An 18,680-nucleotide genomic window follows, 5' to 3' on the forward strand; every position below is an offset into this window, starting at 1 on the left:
ACTTCATATTTGGATTCACTGTTCCTTTGTGTCCACCAAAACTGCCCCCAGGCCTATCTATGTGTTTGGATTTTTTTTTTTCTGTAAGTGCAAAGGAAAAAGAGATAGAAAGAGAAGAGAACAGGTAAGTGGACAACACTTTGGTGTGCTAAAAAGTAATAAAACCAATTACAGAGGTTATGCGTACTAAACTTTAATGGCTTAATGGCTGCTTTCTCCTTACTCCCTACCCATTATTTCCCCCTGGGATTTACTGTCTGTGAATGGATAGACAGAGAGATATTAACTGGAGTGAAGAAAAGATAGGGGTTAAAGATAGCACTGTGGAAGATTCACAAGTAGTAGACATGCAGAAGGTCAGCTGATCAACCTTTAAGGGGTCTCTAAACTGATGACAAAAGACAGACTGGAACAATAGTAGGGGTCTTTTCATTTTCTTTCCTACTATGTTGCAGTATTTTTAGATAAACAGCATTAGTGGTGCATCAACTAAGATGCTAAACCTTAAAACATTAGCCTAATAATTAGTCATCATGTTATAAACAGTATATTGTATAATAATAATGTATTATTATTTTTTAAATTTTAATATTGTGGTATGCTAATCAATTTCCATGTTTTGTGAAAGGTCATAATTTTCTATTTTTTGTGTCTTTATAGATTATTTTTTTTAATTAAAACAAAATTTTTTTTAATGTTTATTTATTTTTGAGACAGAGACAGAGCATGAACAGGGGAGGGTCAGAGAGAGAAGGAGGCACAGAATCTGAAACAGGCTCCAGGCTCTGAGCTGTCAGCACAGAGCCCGACGCGGGGCTCGAACTCACGGAGTGTGAGATCATGACCTGAGCCGAAGTCGGCCGCTTAAATGACTGAGCCACCCAGGCGCCCCTATTTTTTTAAATTTTAATTCCAGTGTAGTTAACATACAGTGTTCTACTAATTTTAGGCATACAATATAGTACTTCAACAATTCCATACATTACTCAGTGCTCATCACAATAAGTGTACTCTTAATCACCTGACCTTTATCACCCATCACCAATCCCTCCTTTCTGGTAACCATCTGTTGGTTCTCTATATTTAAGAGTTTGTTTTTCAGTTTATCTTTTTGTTTTCTTTGTCCATTTGCTTTGTTTCTTAAACTCCACATATGAGTGAAATCATACGGTATTTGTCTTCTGCTGACTGGTTTATTTCACTTGCATTATATTTTCTAGATCCATCCATGTTGTTGCAAATGACAAGGTTTTATTCTTGTTTATGGCTGAATAATATATAATATATTTTATATAAATATATATATATAAATATATATATATAAATATATATATATATACACACATGTATATATATATATATATATATATATATATATATATATATATATATCACCTACTAATGGGCATTTAGATTGCTTCCATAATTTGGCTATTGTAAATAATACTGCAATAAACATACACATGCATGTATTCCTTTGAATTAGTTGTTTTGTATTCTTTGGGTAAGTGCCCACTAATGGGACTATTGGATTATGGGGACCTGAGAAGAAGAAGAGACATTAAAAAAAAAGGCAGAAAAATTTTGAAGAACTAATAGCTGAAAGCTTCCTGAATTTGGGGAAGGAAACAGAAACCCAGACCCAGGAGGCACAGAGATCCCACAGCAAAATTTACCCAAGGAGGTCCTCACCAAGACACATAGTAATTAAAATGGCAAAAATCAGTGATAAAGAAAGAATTTTAAAAGCATCCAGAATAGTTACATATAAAGGAAACCTCATAAGGCTATCAGGAGATTTTTCAACAGAAACCTTACAGGCCAGAAGGTACTGGCATTATACAGACATTTTAGTGGGAATTTAGGACTGGCTAACTTAGATTGAGTTTTCAGGGGCCATTTTTAGGGCAAGGCCTAACTCAACTTTTTTTAAAATCTGCCACCTCTGGCAACTCCTCTTCTCGGCTGAAATAAAGGTGCTATGACCTCTAACTCATGCTTGTTTATGGAGTCCTTCCTTATTCTATAATCCCTGTGAGGAACAGTTATTCTCTATAAAACTTCCATATGAAATGTGATCTTTACATAACACTAGTGGGAATAATTCTTAGTGTTCAATAATCTAGAATACAACAATGCTGAGGATGAGAATTCTTTTATGACTTTGAAGATCCAAACTCTATAAACTTGTTTATCCTTCCTAGGAATTTGTTGTTTTCATTACATACTCTTAGTACTAGCTATAGATAAGGATGATATTGAATAATTTGGCTTACATTAATTCATTCTTGCCGCTGGCTCTTATAAGTAGTCTGCTTAGTTTCCTGAACATGTTACAGCTTCTCTCGACCCAAGTCAATATCTGTTGTCTGATTTTTGTGGTCTGATTATCTTCACTCTCCTACTCTCAAATATATATCTCCTTGTCCCTCTTTCAGTATTTATTTCCCTGAGTCCAGGTTGTTTCCTCACAACCCAATTTCCTATCTGATTTTCTCTAAAATCTTGGCTCTGTGTTTTTTCTTTTACTTATTCCTCGCATAGAAATATAGTATCTGTGTGGTCATTCCTATTCTAAAATATACTGTCAATATTGCCAGCTTTGACCTGCTTTGTCCTTTGTTTGCTCACTGTTTTAGATCAAGATGATATCCTTGGGAACTGTAGAATCTACCAAAAGGGTACCTACTATTAAGTAACTTGGTGTATTAATGTGAACATAGGCCAGAAATCCAAATTTTAGACATTTCATACTTAGGTATGTATTTCAGCAATTACAAGTGTTACAAAAGTATCTGCTAATTTTCTGAAATGTAGGCCCTTAAGAGTGCTTAGTATAATGTAGTATTCAGCATTTTTAAAGTCACTAGAGGTTTATAAGGCAGAAAAACAAATTGTTTGATCTGTCATGGCTCAGAGATATTCTTATTAACAAACAGTTCCCAGATCTTTCTGTTTTACTATGGCAATAGATTTAATTTTGCCAGATAACAACACTGTCCATTAATATAGCATACTTTATGAATCATCTAAAAGAGTTTTTAGACCAACAAATATCTGAAAGCCTTGTTACAGGTGAGTAGTCCAAAGAGCCAGGAGGCATTTCTTACAGAAACAGTAATCATAAGCAGATGAGGTAAAGACAAAAGGATTATTAGCAAGGTCAAAGTTCAGATTACTGGATACACACCAACTATATAATAGAAATAAATAGAAGCAACAAGTGAGAGTCATATATGTAAGTTTAAATTTTCTAGTAGTCATAGTTTAAAAGTTAAAAAAGCAAGTGAAGTTAATATTTTATTTAACCTCCATATGCCCCAAATTTTAGTAATTTCATTATAAAATTGGTCTTTTTATATTTGTTTGTGTGATAAGAATTCAAAATCTCGTGTGTATTTTACACTTAAAGAACATTTTTAATTGGACTAGTAGCATTTCAAATGATTAACAGCCATACAGGGCTAATGGCTGGGCAGTGAAAGTCTAGATTTTTGAGTTATAATCATACTTTGAGAAAAAATGTTTTGTAGAAAAAATAATGTGAAAGACAATCATAAATTATTTTCTCTTACCTACACAAGTCTTCTTTTATGTGAAGAGAAATCAATTCCTTAGGAATATGAAAAGAAAGTATGCTCTCTGACATCTGCTCCCGGATTCGCATCCACTTATTGTCAGATGTAGGAAATCTATATAATTTACACACTGGGTTCTTTAACACTGGGGGGGAAGAAAAAAAATAAAAGGTTAGTAGTTAAATTATAAATACATGCACATTAAATAAAGATCACTTAACATAATTATTAATCATTGTACCACTCTAATTATTTGTTTAATCAAAATTTGTTTTTATCATAATTCATTAGTGCATTTGAATTTCTAAGAATTTTGTTCTTCTGTTTTCTTCAGTAGATTCTGAGATATAAAGTTGTTATTAAATTAAAAAATAATACATCAAATTCCAATTCATAAATGTGGCTATTGTGGTTCTCTAATTTACCACCTATTAATTTCTTTCTCTTCCAAAGATTTTCTTAAAGCATATGTATTTATAAATATACGTAAAATATATGTACTTACACATAATACACACGAAAAATATATTTCTGAATTTTTTCTGATCATTGTTAGTCAACTTTGCTCACTTATACAGTAGATGACAACTGACATGTTATTTCTGAGGTTTCAAATGGCCCTACTACTAAAAATGGTTTATTTCTTAAATGCCAGAAAGGTTCCTTGGATTAAGCTCTAGTACAATTCAAATATTACGTATACTTTAGTGCCAATGAGTCAATAAAATACTTTCCTAACATTACATATTGTGAGAAACAAGAAAAGGAGGCTCTGAAAAAACTGTATTTGTGGATGGAAAGTAATTAGGGAAGAAATACAAGATTATGCCATTCAGGATTTTAATAGATTAAGGGGAAAAATGGAGGGCCAGAGATTAAGGTAAGACTTGATACTTTTTTCATGAGGCCAGTATATCTACCACACTCCCAAGCCATTTATTTCAGGTCAGAAATTGATTTTTACTGCTGTTTAGCAATGAATGCCTTTGTTTCACTTATACACCAAAGTTTAATGGGCAATATATTATCAAGTCAATCATCAGTCAAATATTTATGGTTATTTGGCTCCAGTTTATTAATAAAACTGATTAAAAACAAAATTTGATATTGAAATGGAGCACAGGTTACATGGGCCAAGACTACTCAATATATAAGGTAAAATTCCTTTCAAAATTTAGGGCTCCCTAAGACTGTATCTCATTCACTACTTGGGTAAATATATAATAGCTTTTTGAACATTAAAATGAGGATCTATTCATCCATTCCTCTGCAATCATCCATTCTCAGAGGCATAGTCTATGCATTATCATTGTCAGAATTGATGATATGTCAAAAACCTTGATTTCAAAGATCCCATTCTTCAACAACTAGATTCAAATCTTCCAGTATACCTACCTACCCACTACTAAGAATTAGCCAAAGTGGTCACTTTTCAAAAACACCAATAGAAGCCAGAATATAGTAGAATATTTCCAATATGTTGAGAGAAAATATTTAAAATCTAGAGTTGTATGCCCAGTTAAAAAAAATTAAAATAAAATCTAGAGTTATATGCCTGAAGAGATGATATTTTTAACATAAACATTATCTATAAGTTTTATCAATTAGATTATGTCACAGATCCATATATCAAACTAATTTTATTTATTTTCTTTCTTATTGAAGTATAAGTATAAGTGAAGTATAAGTATATTTTCTTTCTTATTGAAGTATAATTCTTTCTTATTGAAGTATAATGAATATAACATTATATTAGTTTCAGGTGTACAATGTAATGATTCAATATTTATATACTGTACTGCAGAATGATCACCACAATAAGTCTAGTTGACATCACCATCATAGCTACAATTTTTTTCTTGTGATGAGAACTTTTAAGGTGTACTCTTTTAATAACTTTAAACTACAGTATTATTAACTATAGTCACCATGTTGTATATTATATCCCTAAGACTTACTTATTTTATAACTGGAAAAGTGTATCTTTTGACTCCTTTCATCCATTTCACCACAGCCACCCCTACCTCTGGCAACCACCAATCTGTTCTCTGTATCCATTAGCTTGTTTTTTGTTTGTTTGTTTGTTTGTTTGTTTTTTTACTAGATTACACGTACAAAAGAGGTCATATGATATTTATCTTTCTCGGTCTGACTTATCTCACTTAGTGTAATTCCCTCAAGTTCCATTCATGATGTCACAAATGACAAGATTTCATTCTTTTTTATGGCTGAGTAATATTCCATTATATATATAGATATATATTGATGGATCAATTAATCAATTGATAGATCAATATCACATTTTCTTTATGTATTCATCTGCTAGTGGACACTTAAATTATTTCCATGTCTTGGCTATTATAAACAATGCTGCTATGAACATGTTGGTGCAGATACCTTCTCAAGTTAATGTTTTAATTTCCTTTGGGTATATTCCCAGAAGCAAAATTACTGGATAGTATGGTAAGTCTATTTTTAATTTTTTTAGGAACCTCAATACTGTTTTCCACATCACCTACACCCATTTACAATCCTACTAGCAGAGAACAAGGGTTCCCTTTTCTCTACACATTCTTTCCAACACTTGTTATTTCTTTTGATAATAGCCATTCTAATAGGTGTGAGGTAATAGTTCTTTCTGATTTTGATTTGCATTTCCCTGGTGATCAGTAATATTGAATATCTTTTCATGTACCTGTTAGCCATCTTTATGTCTTTTTTGGGAAAGTGTTTATTCATATTCTCTGCCCATTTTTTAATCAGATTTTTTTTTGCTATTGAATTTTATGATTTCTTTATATATTTTGTAGATTGGGCCTCATCAGATATATTTTCTTTCATCTGAAATGTAAGTGAGCCTATAAAAGAAACGATGATATTCCATCTTCTTTTTCTTCTTTTTTCAAGTTTTCATTTAAATTCTAGTTAGTTAAGATATATGGTCAAATTTGTTTCAGGTGTAGAATTTAGTTTTCATCACATATAATTCTCAGTGCTCATCGCAAGGGCCCTCCTTAATATCCATCACCCATTTAGTCCATTCCCACTCACCTCCCTCCATCAGCCCTTTGTTAAGAGTCTCTTTTTTTAAATTAATTTTTTTAATGTTTATTTATTTTTGAGAGAAAGAGAGATAAAGCATGAGTGGTGGAGGGGCATAGAGAGAAAGAGGGAGCCACAGAATCCGAAACAGGCTCCAGGCTCCGAACTGTCAGCACAGAGTCCGATGCGGGGCTGGAACCCACAAACCGTGAGATCATGACCTGAGCCGAAGTTGGACGCTTAACTGACTGAGCCACCCAGGCGCCCCTGTAGTTAAGAGTCTCTTATAGTTTGCTTCCCTCTCTTTTTTTTCCCCTTCCCCCTATGTCATTAATTTTTAAAGTGACAATGTTTCAAAGATGTAAAAATTTTACTACAACCTCAATTCCATCTCTAGAGTTTGAGAAGAAAAGGAAGTATGTATTGAATTCAACGTAGTATCAGTAAGGTTAAACCATTTATGGGATCTCATGAATTCTAATATAGCTAACATGATCAGAAATATATATGCATTCTTTCATAGTAAGACAAAAACTCAATCTCTGAAATGTCCAAAATTTTCCTTAGTAACCTAAGTAAATATTCAATTACTTAGTTTGTGTATACTCAGTTTATGTGCTTCTTTTAAACCTCTGTTTTGTTTTGTTTTCGAGATTATACAGAATTTTTGTATTTCCCAAACTCTGGTTAAGAATCCTTCATTTTTCTTGTCTTTTATAAACAGTAAAGAATAGTTATTTTTTGGAGAATTTGAATTAAGATACAAAACATAAAATGCTTCATATCCTCAGTTATCCCAAAAGTAGCCTTTCCACTTTTGATTTTATTGTTTTTATTTTAATGCTCTTCAGTGTGTTTAAGTATCAACCTTCACTGAAATGGCTTAAGCAGAAGTCAAGGGCAGTTTGATTAATGAGTTCTAGAACTCTCCTCTGACCATCTGGTACATATCAAACAAGGACTCTGTGGGAATGCTACTGTTTTTAAAGAAAACGCTTGGGACAAATTTAAAACAAAAATTCAGGCAACTTGATCAATCTCAATTATATCTCCCAACTAACTTTCATGTTACAGGTTCTGATCTTTTAAAATTCATAGATCTGCAAACATTAGTACTAAATCAGGATCTCAATGTAGCTATGGTGGGGTCCACCTTACAACCCAGTTTCATTCAGCAGCATTTCTTATTAAACACCTACTATGTATAAAGCAAGAACATATACTCGGTATCTTAAAATATCATAAAATGGAGTATGACTTAAAAAATGAAAAAATAAATATGGCCTAACATTTTACTGCTATGCAAATGTATTGCACTGGTTACAAGAAAGACCAGATAGGATGTTCTTAACTCAAAATTCTTACTGTGTTGTTAATGGGGAGATTTTGTCATCTTCATGTAAAAGAAAGGCATATTGTATTCATGCACCAAATACTGAACAATGGATCATAAATTATGAATGCTTGTGTAACCTTGTTTTAATGTTTCCTCCTTATAGAAGACATTCAATTCCAACAATTCTGCATACTCATTCCAGCTGTGTGAATGAGTCCATCACTTTCAGCTCTGGCTCATCATTGATGCCAAGTTTTTCTTTATGTAGGAGATGCATTTCTGACCATACAATAGGCCTGTCAACTCAGAACACTATCTAACATCTATTATAAATTCTTTAAAGAGACCCCTGTGTGTGTATGCTCTTCATTTTTTTTCACTGCTTTTGCCAAAACAATTGCTAAAAATATCATGTGACTGATTCTGCCAAGAGAAAAGTAGCAGAGATATTTTGGACTACATCATGGTCTTGAGATGACTTAAGAATAAAGTTCTAAGTTGGTACAGATGTTGTTACATTTCTTTGAAGTCCACTGTCTATGGTGAGCACAGGAACAGAAAGTAGATGGCAGATCCCCCCCCACTCCCCACACACACCAAATTGCAGTACAACTCGAATTTCTATATTGTTTTCTCTCAGACACCATAGCAGCGCTTCTTTAACAAGGTATCTTGCTATGTAATTGTGAAAGCCAAGCTGTCCCAATTCTGAATTATCAAAGTAAAGACGCCAAAGAAATGTTCAACAGAGCCAACACATAGACGACACATTAAAAACAAAACAACGTGGCTGTTCAAGAGAACTGGGGTAGAAAGGATAAACCAGAAAGATACCATAGGAATTTGGTTTTTTTCCTGTTTCTGTGTTAGGGGTGTCAGTGGATAGACAAGAAACTTTGCAAATTTAGATTTAGGGACAAGGGAGTTATCAAAAAGCCAAACACTTACTTCCTCTGGTTGTCTTTAATATATTTCTCAAGTGGAAGCTCATATGTGATTATCCTCATGAACTTTCTTGCATTCAGGAGGTGGTAGGAGTCACATATTTAAATGGAATCTGACTTTATTGGCTTTAAGCCTTAAAAAAATCATTATTTTAATGTCCTACAGATTCTTGTAGAGAATTCATTCTGTTGCTTTTAACTATGCAGTTGTTTAATAGTTTAATTATTCAGCTGAATGTACATGCATTGCCTGTTCTCCAAATGCTACATTATACTTACTAAAGATAAGTCTGTGTAATCCAATTAGATACTGACATTCCCTCATTTGTACTTGGAAATATCTTAGATTTATATACATCCAAAATGTAGGTTGGCTCTTTTTAAGACTGGATGAGAACTGAAAAACCTAAATAGAAATCACTAAAACACCATCCTGAACATGGTTATTGAAAAGAGACGGTAAGGAGACCCGACAGGAACACAGAAAACACAGCAAAGAGAGATCTGTTTACAAATAATAAAGATGAAATAAGTTGTTAAAAAATGAACTCCTAAGAATGTTTCATTAATTTTCTCTAGATCTGTTATAAAATCTAACTTATGTTATTGTTTGTGTTGTTTTTAAAGGAGAAACAGAAAAAATGGAATAGAAAATAGGATATTTTCTATGTTGAACAAAGTGCTGCTTCTCTAGTCTAGTCAAACCCATAAGCTCTTGGCCCTCCATCTTCAATCTAAGGCCAAGAATAAGAAAAACTATTATAGATGTCATACTAGGACATAAAGATAATATTTGTGGGCATTTAGTCTCCAGTTGGTGATAAATTGGTAAGTTTAGTGTATACAATTTGGGTTTTAGTTTTTAGGTGATCAGAAAATGATTTGCTTCATTCTCTCTAGTTTGCATGATTTTCTGTGTTCATTCTAGTTCAGTCATAAAGTAAAAGATACAACCAGGAGAGGTAGACGGTGGCTCATATTTCATTCTGAGCAACCTGAAATGACCTATAGTCCTCTGAACTCAAGCTGTTTCTCACCAATTTCCTTCTGTTCAAGGCATTCCTTGCACCTCAAAGGAACACCTTTCTTTTCTGGCTATATGCAACCTTCCTATAAACTCAGCTGAGCTAGAACCTCCCCTGGGAAGGCTTCCTTGGCCTCCACCTCATCCTTCCCTACAGGTTTCTCTCCTTTGTACTTCGTATCCCAGCTCTGTCATGGTTTTTACCAGTTGTGCTACAATTGTCTACTTACTGTTCCAGGTCACCCATTAGAGTGACAGGCTAGTAACTTTGTGAAGGCTAGGACAGTGCTGTTTTGTTCTTGTCCTCATTTTATCTCCTGCATCTAGCACAGTGCCCAGTAAAAATAAACATTCCACAGAAATAAGCTTAAACCTTTCAACTCATGTTTCCCGTCACTACTTTCCCCAGGAGAACAGTTAGAGCACCAACAACTGTGTGAAGAGAGAGGGAAAAATGCAAGAGTGAAGAATACAATTGAAAACCTCACTTCAAGGGAGCACAGGCATCAGAATGAAGGATGAAAAAAAAACATGATTGAGAGAAAGGTATCCTCACATTTGTCCACAAAATGTTGGCTTTTTAACTCTATCATCTTCTTGCCTTCATTTTTCTTCTAGTTTACCTAGGTGGGGAGTGGAGGAGGTAATGGACTGATACCAGGAAGACAGCTGAAGCATTTAAAGGTGTCTAAGACATGATTTCATTGATTATTAGATCATGAAATTCACTCTTCCATTGAAGCTACTTAACATCCTAAATATATTAGTACACAGTAATGAAAATATATGGTAATTCCCAAAGAGCAAAGTTAATGGACTCTGTCCCATTTGTTAAAACAGCACAGGGCAAGGAAATCTGGTGAGTAAGTATAAAAGATCAAATGCCAGTATTAGAAGTCAAAATTGCCCCAAATTTTACATATTAGAGAGTTACAAATACAAGGACAAAATCTATTTAAACTAGTGTGGGTAAAATACAACAGAGATATCTTTGTTTATATAAAATGATGTCATCTAAAGTCTGACAAGGTAGTAGATTTCACAGCTCATGAATAAACAGAAAAAAATAAAGGGGGAAACTGGGGACTTGCCTTTCGGTTGGAATTCATCAGGACTCAAAATGAGTATAAAGGGACATATTTTTGACAATCTCTTAAAATAATGTGAGTCATGCATTGCTTTGGATGGGAGTGTTAGTGAGGAGAACATTACCCCAATATTTGGCTCATGTGGTATTGTGAGAGGCAGATAAATTCTATGGTGTCATATGAGGCAGAAAACATTTTTTTAAAGTAATCTCTACACTCAACGTGGGGCTCAAACTCATGACCCCAAGATTAAGAGTCACATGCTGTATGGACTGGAGGCAGAAAACACTTAAAAATGAGAATTTGGCAGTAATTTTTAAGGAAAGTGATAAATTCTTTGATTTAAAAGCTAAATAATTAAATTTAAACATCTTTCTCATGGAGAGAATAACAATGTCATTTTCTGTTACATGAAGCATAAATTGAGATGATAAGATACACTGGCTATCAGCCATCTGACAAGCATTTATTGAGTTTCTATTGTGTTCTGGCCCTGGAGACACAGAAATAAATAAGCAATGCTCTTTTTTCTTAAATAGCATATAATCTAGCATCTTCTGCAAAGTGGTGGATGGCTTAACCCCAATTTGAGAAAAAGAATAAAAGATACAGTGGCCTATTTTGAGAAAAAGCGTGATTCATCTGTGAAGCAAGAAATGCAAAACACCAATAAATTCTCTGAATAGGAAGGCAACTGCATGGATTTAGGATGGAGAGATGGCCGGTCTCCTCATTTTTGTTTAGATTCCACCTTACACAGTCACGGAAATCACAGCTGTCAGATATCCCCTCTATGAATATGAAGGACAGTATACACGTTAATCTACAGCATGAAAGTGGCCTTTAAAGAATATAAAGGATAATTTCATGACTCAAGAAGTATGGAATTCAACCAAGGAAGATGCTGTATCAGATCTAATGCTTGCTGACAGGGGAAAACTCACTCAAAATGTGAAGAAAATAGGAAACCTTGTGACAGGGCCCATTAGTTCCTCAGATTTGGCATAGTATCAGAAGGGTCTATGGGCTGACGTGCATTATACTTTTACAAGGAGAGCTGGAAGAATTGGGAATATGGAGAGAATTATCTTTCTGACAGAATTTTAAAAAGGTATTATTTTTGGTCAGGCTTATTAAATATAAATAACTTCCGAGAAAGACAACTGTGACAATGACAAAAAAATTAGTATGTGACTCCATATGAAACTGATTAAAACAAATGCATTTATGAAATAAATAGCTGAATTATGCTATATTGACTTCACACATGTGAGAGCCAAAAAAGGAAGTCAAAGACTGTCCTAGTTAATGTGATCATTTGAAAAGCACTGATGTGGGGCGCCTGGGTGGCTCAGTCGGTTAAGCGGCCGACTTTGGCTCAGGCCATGATCTCACGGTCCGTGAGTTCGAGCCCCGTGTCGGGCTCTGTGCTGACAGCTCAGAGCCTGGAGCCTGTTTCAGATTCTGTGTCTCCCTCTCTCTGACCCTCCCCTGTTCATGCTCTGGCTCTCCCTGTCTCAAAAATAAATAAAACGTTAAAAAAAAAAAGAAAAAAGAAAAGCACTGATGTGCGAAGAGGCTGACCCGTGTATTTGGGTCCCGGTGCTGGTGGGCAAATCTAGGCTTTGATACCAGTCCTTCCGACAGCCTGTCCAGTGCTCTTATATTAATATCACAAGAGCTGTTTGGTATTGTTCGGCTACAGAGAAGTCCCTCAGTTGATGTGACTTAGCAGGACACGTGAGAGACCCAACTGCACTTCTCTGTTCCCCACCCTACCCCTGCCAACAACAAGCAGTTTTAAGCTTTCCTACTACCATTTTGCTTCAATAAATAAGCAAATAACCAAGTGAATAAGCAAATAACTGTTTTAACAAATTTATGTTATGACCTACATAATTAGAGAGTCAAACTAAATAAGAACTTCATATTTCTAATACTTACTGTGTCTTCTAGTGTGTCTTGTTTCAGAGAATGTAAATGCAGCTGCTGAAAGGACTGTTTTCCCATAAAGCTAAGGTACTTACAGAACTTTCTTAAGGAATTGTAAATTCTGCCCCCACCCCCTCCTTTCTCTCCTTCTGCCCTCCATTCCCCAGACTCCCAACATACACATTCACCTTGCAAGGCAAGCAAGGCATGAAAAAGGTGAGAACTTAGGGGGAAGAGCTTTTTTTCTTGTTAGCCTTACAATAGATGAGTGAATTTCCTGAATTATAAATTAAACCTCTAGAGATATAAATAGAATAGTGAAGAGCTGCTATGAGATATGACATTCTCTTCCATTCACTCAATAAGTACTTCATAACTCACTTGAGGCTGGCAAGTTCCACATAATACATTAATACAAAGACTTGAAAAAAAATGTCAGTAGCTCTCTTTGCCTACAGATTAAAAAAAAATACCACATGGGAATATAATAGATTAATTCCAAAGTTGCTGAGTTTACATAGAAAAATAAATAGAACAATAGACAAAGGTACACACAAGCCAAAGTCATACATATTCTATACCTGTATGATGCACTTTTGTATTTTAAGCAGAAACATCTCACATAGAGAACCTAGTTGCATTTAAATACTTTTTAAAAATCTAGCTTTTGTAACATTTGATTCCCATTTAGTTTTATCTTTCCCTGTTGTAAGAAGGCTCAAAGAAAATATTTGTGGTAAATATCCTAGGTTCTGAGTGTTCCTCTGGATCGCATGGACTAAGGACATTGAGAAATATCATTAGAGGAGCACCTGGGTGGCTCAGTCAGTTAAGCGTCCAACTCTTGACTTTGGCTCAGGTCATGATCTCATGGTCTGTGAGTTTAAGCCCTGCATCAGGCTCTGTGCTGACAGCATGGAGCCTGCTTGGGATTCTCTCTCTCCCTTTCTCTCTGCCCCTCCTCTGCTCAACCTCTTTCTCTCTCTCTCAAAATAAATAAACATTAAAAAAAAAAAGAAAAGAAATATCATCAGAACTAAGTGGAGTATCACCACCCAAACTGTCACCTCCATAAAAGGAGAAAGGCAGTAATCAATCATCTTTCACTCCACTAAGTATATTTAAATTATGGAAAGCTGCTGCCTCCATCAGTTCCATGTCAGTTGCCTTTGTCGTATAACAATTGATGCATTAGGAATAGTATCCTAGTAATCTGGAATAGTTAGTATGCCTCTAAGACTCATGCCTTACAGATTTTATGGCACAGGTATATGGAGGTACAGGTTTATTTTTCACTGTGTTCCTTCTGTCTCTTCTTAGGTATTATATTTTCTTACTTAGAAAGACATTTTTCTCTTTCTCCTTGAAATGCATATTAAGCCAATCAGTATTTTAAAATGTCATTTCTTTCTCTGTGCACAAAAAACTACAAGGTTCACATGAGTGAATTACTAAAAAGTTATAATTATAATGTAGATGATTGTGGTGATAACCTGATTCATCCAAACTGTATTTAACATGTACTTAATATGTACTTAATATGTCCCACACTCAATTTTATTTCTCAAAATTGACATTTACTTAATATGTCCCACACTCAATTTTATTTCTCAAAATTGACATTTACTAAATTAAATAGATTATGTGGATACATTAAAATAAAGGATTAAAAGTTTGGTCAATTTTCAGGTGGAAAATAAATGTGAGGAGGACGCTTTGAGGATATATTAGATACTTTAAGCAGCCTGAAAACTTATGAAGTACTTTTAACATACATGGCTGATCTAGCTGTCTGGGTAGACTCTTCACTGCTCATTGCACATCCCTCTCAATATTACATCCTAAATGAAATGAACAACAATATCGTTTGCTCATAGGCTAAGAAGTCGCTCCTCTTCTTTGGTATAATCAATCCCTCATTCCATGTAAGTATAATTACTGATTTTTTGTTACTGTTCCATTTTATTTTGAGTTCTCTGTAAGTATAAACAGAGTCAAAAGGGTTGCCTTCCCTTTCTCCATTCCCTATTAGTAGAGGCTTCTGCCAACGAAAGGTTGCTAATAGTTTAGCAGTTATATATTAGTGAGCTTTGAAATTCGGTATCATTTACTAAGCTGATTATTATGCTATCTAAGTCATTGGTTAAATGTACGACATGACAGGGCTAGAAAAATATTAAGGCTTATTCTATCGTTACACCAACTTGTCAATTAATGGCTTTTTGGTAATAGCACGGCCTACTAATTAAGAGCAAAGGCCTTGGGATCAAAACTGGATTTAAATTCTGGACCTGTCATTTGCCAGGTAGGTGACCTTGACCGATTTCCTCATCTGTAAAATGAGGATTATGACAGTGCCATTTTCATAGCACAGGTCAGAAGGCAAGACATATGAGGCATTTAGCCTGCTGCTTGTCACTGTAATAGTCATTGTTTACTATTATTAATGGTAACATAATTTACATTAACATAAAAATATTAGTTCCATAATTTACTATATATATTATCACAATTTTTAATTTTTTTTTTTTCAACGTTTTTTATTTATTTTTGGGACAGAGAGAGACAGAGCATGAACGGGGGAGGGGCAGAGAGAGAGGGAGACACAGAATCGGAAACAGGCTCCAGGCTCCGAGCCATCAGCCCAGAGCCTGACGCGGGGCTCGAACTCACAGACCGCGAGATCGTGACCTGGCTGAAGTCGGACGCTTAACCGACTGCGCCACCCAGGCGCCCCTATTATCACAATTTTAACTGGTCCTATAAGTCTCAGTTTTATTCACAAGGTTATCATTTAACACATGGTTTAGTGTCTTGTTGAAATTTAAATATATTACTGTAAGTAACACATTATATACATATATACCCCAGGAATGTACAAATGTGTATATGAATTTTTCCTACTTAACCCATATATCTACTGTTTTAACAACTTTGTTTTGAACTCTATAATTAGAAAGTCAAACTAAATAAGAGCTTCATATTTCTAATGCTTATTGTCTTCTAATGTATCTTGTTTCAGACAATACCAAATCCAAAGCTAAAAGGAATTTGCTTTGCCATACAGCCACAGTGTTTTTATATCTTTCTTATGGAATTTTCAAGTCTATCCTTCCTCCACAGATGATGGTTACTTCTCATGATTACCAATTCATTTACTAAGTGTTCACAAATGATTCTGTGAGAATGCTGCCCACGTTCAGTATTGAGTTCATGGGAAATTAAAATTTACATTTATATGAAACTAATATCAGTTTCCAAAACTGAGGTACATACCTGCATTCAAAAAAGGTAAGTTATCTTTTCCGTTCACACTTTCTGGGGCTGTACATTCACACACCAGTGCACACTAGGAAAGAATAAAAGAAAAAAACACTTTTTTGAAAATAACAAAATCAAGAAATGAAATGCTTCCATTTTGTTTGCAAAACATGAGGCTATGCACATGGTTTCAAAAAGTTTTGAACAAGACATTTTGTAAAACTATATTCAGCTTTATCTTTACTATGAGGCCTGTTTAACTTGTGCCTATTTACATGTATATATAATATTATTGAATCACATAATTATAGGCTACATCTTGGTTCTATTGGAAACTACTTAGGAAAGAAGTAAAAAGTGGAAAAGGATTGTCCCCAACATGCCAGAAATCTGCTTCGAGTACAGCAAATCACATTTGACAACCAGAATGGTTTCATATTTCTGTCACCTGGGATAGTTTTCGATCAATAAAAAGCAAATTATTTTCTAGATTTGAAAGGACAGCTTTAAATAAGGACAGCTTTAAATAAAAGATAAAATATGATGAAGCATCAAGTGACATAAGGCGAAAGGAGATTTTCATCTCTGGCAAAACAATGTAAACACTTGTTCATAAAGTATGAGGAAAAATCATAAATAAATTGATCTCTGATTTATATGTTGCTGATTTATAAACAAGTAATTTGTAAATAAGCTGATCCAGAGATCATGGGTCTATTAATCTATGATTAGTAGGTTAAGCTCCTGAGCTTTTACAGAACCAACACTGCTCTGGACAGAGAAGAAACACAGAAGAGCACGTTGCCATGAGTGAAGCATGCATGGGCAACGATATCCCAGACAATGTAGCATTAAGTGAGGGGACCCCCCTTCAACTTTCTATGAAACTGGAATTAGCAGAGGAAGCAACTCTTCTGGCCCCATGATGTTGATAAGAGACCTATCATCACACAGACTGACACCAGCATCGTTGGCATCTGTTTCTTCAAATGAGTTCCCTTCTATCGCTAGCCAAAAAAAAAGGGGGGTGGTAGTTTGAGGAAAGAGGAAAGTGAATTTTTAGAGCAAATATATCACACAGAAACAAATAAATGCAAATAAAAACAAAGGAAAACTCAGAAACCAGAAACTTCTTTGGTGAGTTCTGAGGGAAGCAGGCTTTGCTCAAGAGACTCCAAGGGCTCAAGAGAACCTAGGAGGGTGTATCAAGATTGCTTGGGCTATTCCTGTCTGTTTCCCTCCACCATTCCTTCTCCAGGCACTGGTCCTCTTGGAGAATCATGGCCACTGAGGTCACTGCTAATGATGGAACGTATATGTCTGTCAAACATTTCTAGAAGAAAGACAAATAACTTAAAAGATTTATTTAAATGTTATGTCTATATTTGTATAATCCACTACTTATTCCCCCATCATAACATTCATCACATACTCAGGAAATGTCTTGATGGGGAAAAATGTGATCTCATAATTTCCTTGGTGCTTCTATTGAGGGCTAGTTTACTGAAAGAATGAATAACTGCAAACAGCTCTTAAAATTTGATGTTCTCTAAATCATTTTCCTGACCAAACCAGAACTCAAAGGTGATCTTTTCTTTTAATCCATTGCTATTTAGGAAATGCACTTCCCAAATCACTAGAGCAATGTGCAATGATGCTTGAACATACTTAAAATTCTTTATTTCTCTTACTTCCAATATTTCTTCTACTCTTTGCAGCCTATATAGGGCTGTTAAAATAATCTTTCATAAACATTATATTCATCATACCAGTGCTCTGCTTGAAAATGTATAAGGTTATTTACTATCCAATCAAATCCAATATCTCATACTCGTATTCAAATTCTTTCATGATTTGTCCATGATATCCTTCCACATAATAACTAGGTAAATAGCTATTAGCCATCCTCCTTTCCAAAAAAGGATTATCATCTACAATATAATTTATAGGAATGGTTTGGATTAAACTCTTTTAGTAAAGAAGTCCATAATTCATAAGGATCAGGCTATTATCTTGAGAAGCTGCTTCTCTACATGGAGAGAGCTGTGCCTCTTCATAATCAAAACCAACTTTCTGTTTCTTAACAGAAGGCCTATATTATTTTACCAAATGGATACAGACATATAACTTTCATACATCTGCATCTTCCATCTACACTGGAAGGCAGGTACTTAGGATAATTTTAACCTCATAACATTCTTATTTTGCAACTTTTATTGTATTTTAAAGCTTTACTATTCAGAATGCTCTCAAAATTTAAATCCTGGGAACATAACAGGAAATATCCAACAAGTATTTACTAAATTGATAAATACTTTTATATTCGGACTCAGTAATTATTTTCTTCAATTGTTTCCTGAGTGTACTATCTGTGCCATTATTTAAGTTGTGAGTTTTTGAAGCCAAGAACCACATTTCTTATTTCCCCGGGCCATTTTATTTAGTATTTTACAGCTGACCCTAGAATCATTTTTC

The 18,680-nt window shown here is 34.5% G+C and overlaps 1 protein-coding gene across 14 annotated transcripts in view; it reads right to left on the bottom strand.

The window, feature by feature from the left end:
- INPP4B (inositol polyphosphate-4-phosphatase type II B) overlaps positions 1-18,680 on the bottom strand; it is a 762,324-nt gene that overhangs the window by 194,246 nt on the left and 549,398 nt on the right. For 13 of the 14 annotated variants that reach the window (XM_078445724.2, XM_078445723.2, XM_060654097.3 and 10 more), the window contains 2 exons: positions 16,221-16,293; positions 3,576-3,723 (listed from right to left, as the gene is read on the bottom strand). In XM_078445724.2, the coding sequence (XP_078301850.1) occupies positions 3,576-3,723; positions 16,221-16,293 (221 nt within the window). Of the gene's footprint in view, positions 1-3,575; positions 3,724-5,536; positions 5,695-16,220; positions 16,294-18,680 lie in introns of those variants that run through there. The other variant, XM_078445726.2, reaches the window with a different exon arrangement.

Source organism: Panthera onca, chromosome B1 (genome assembly GCF_046562875.1).
Source record: "Panthera onca isolate mPanOnc1 chromosome B1, mPanOnc1 haplotype 2, whole genome shotgun sequence".
Lineage (NCBI taxonomy): Eukaryota > Metazoa > Chordata > Mammalia > Carnivora > Felidae > Panthera > Panthera onca.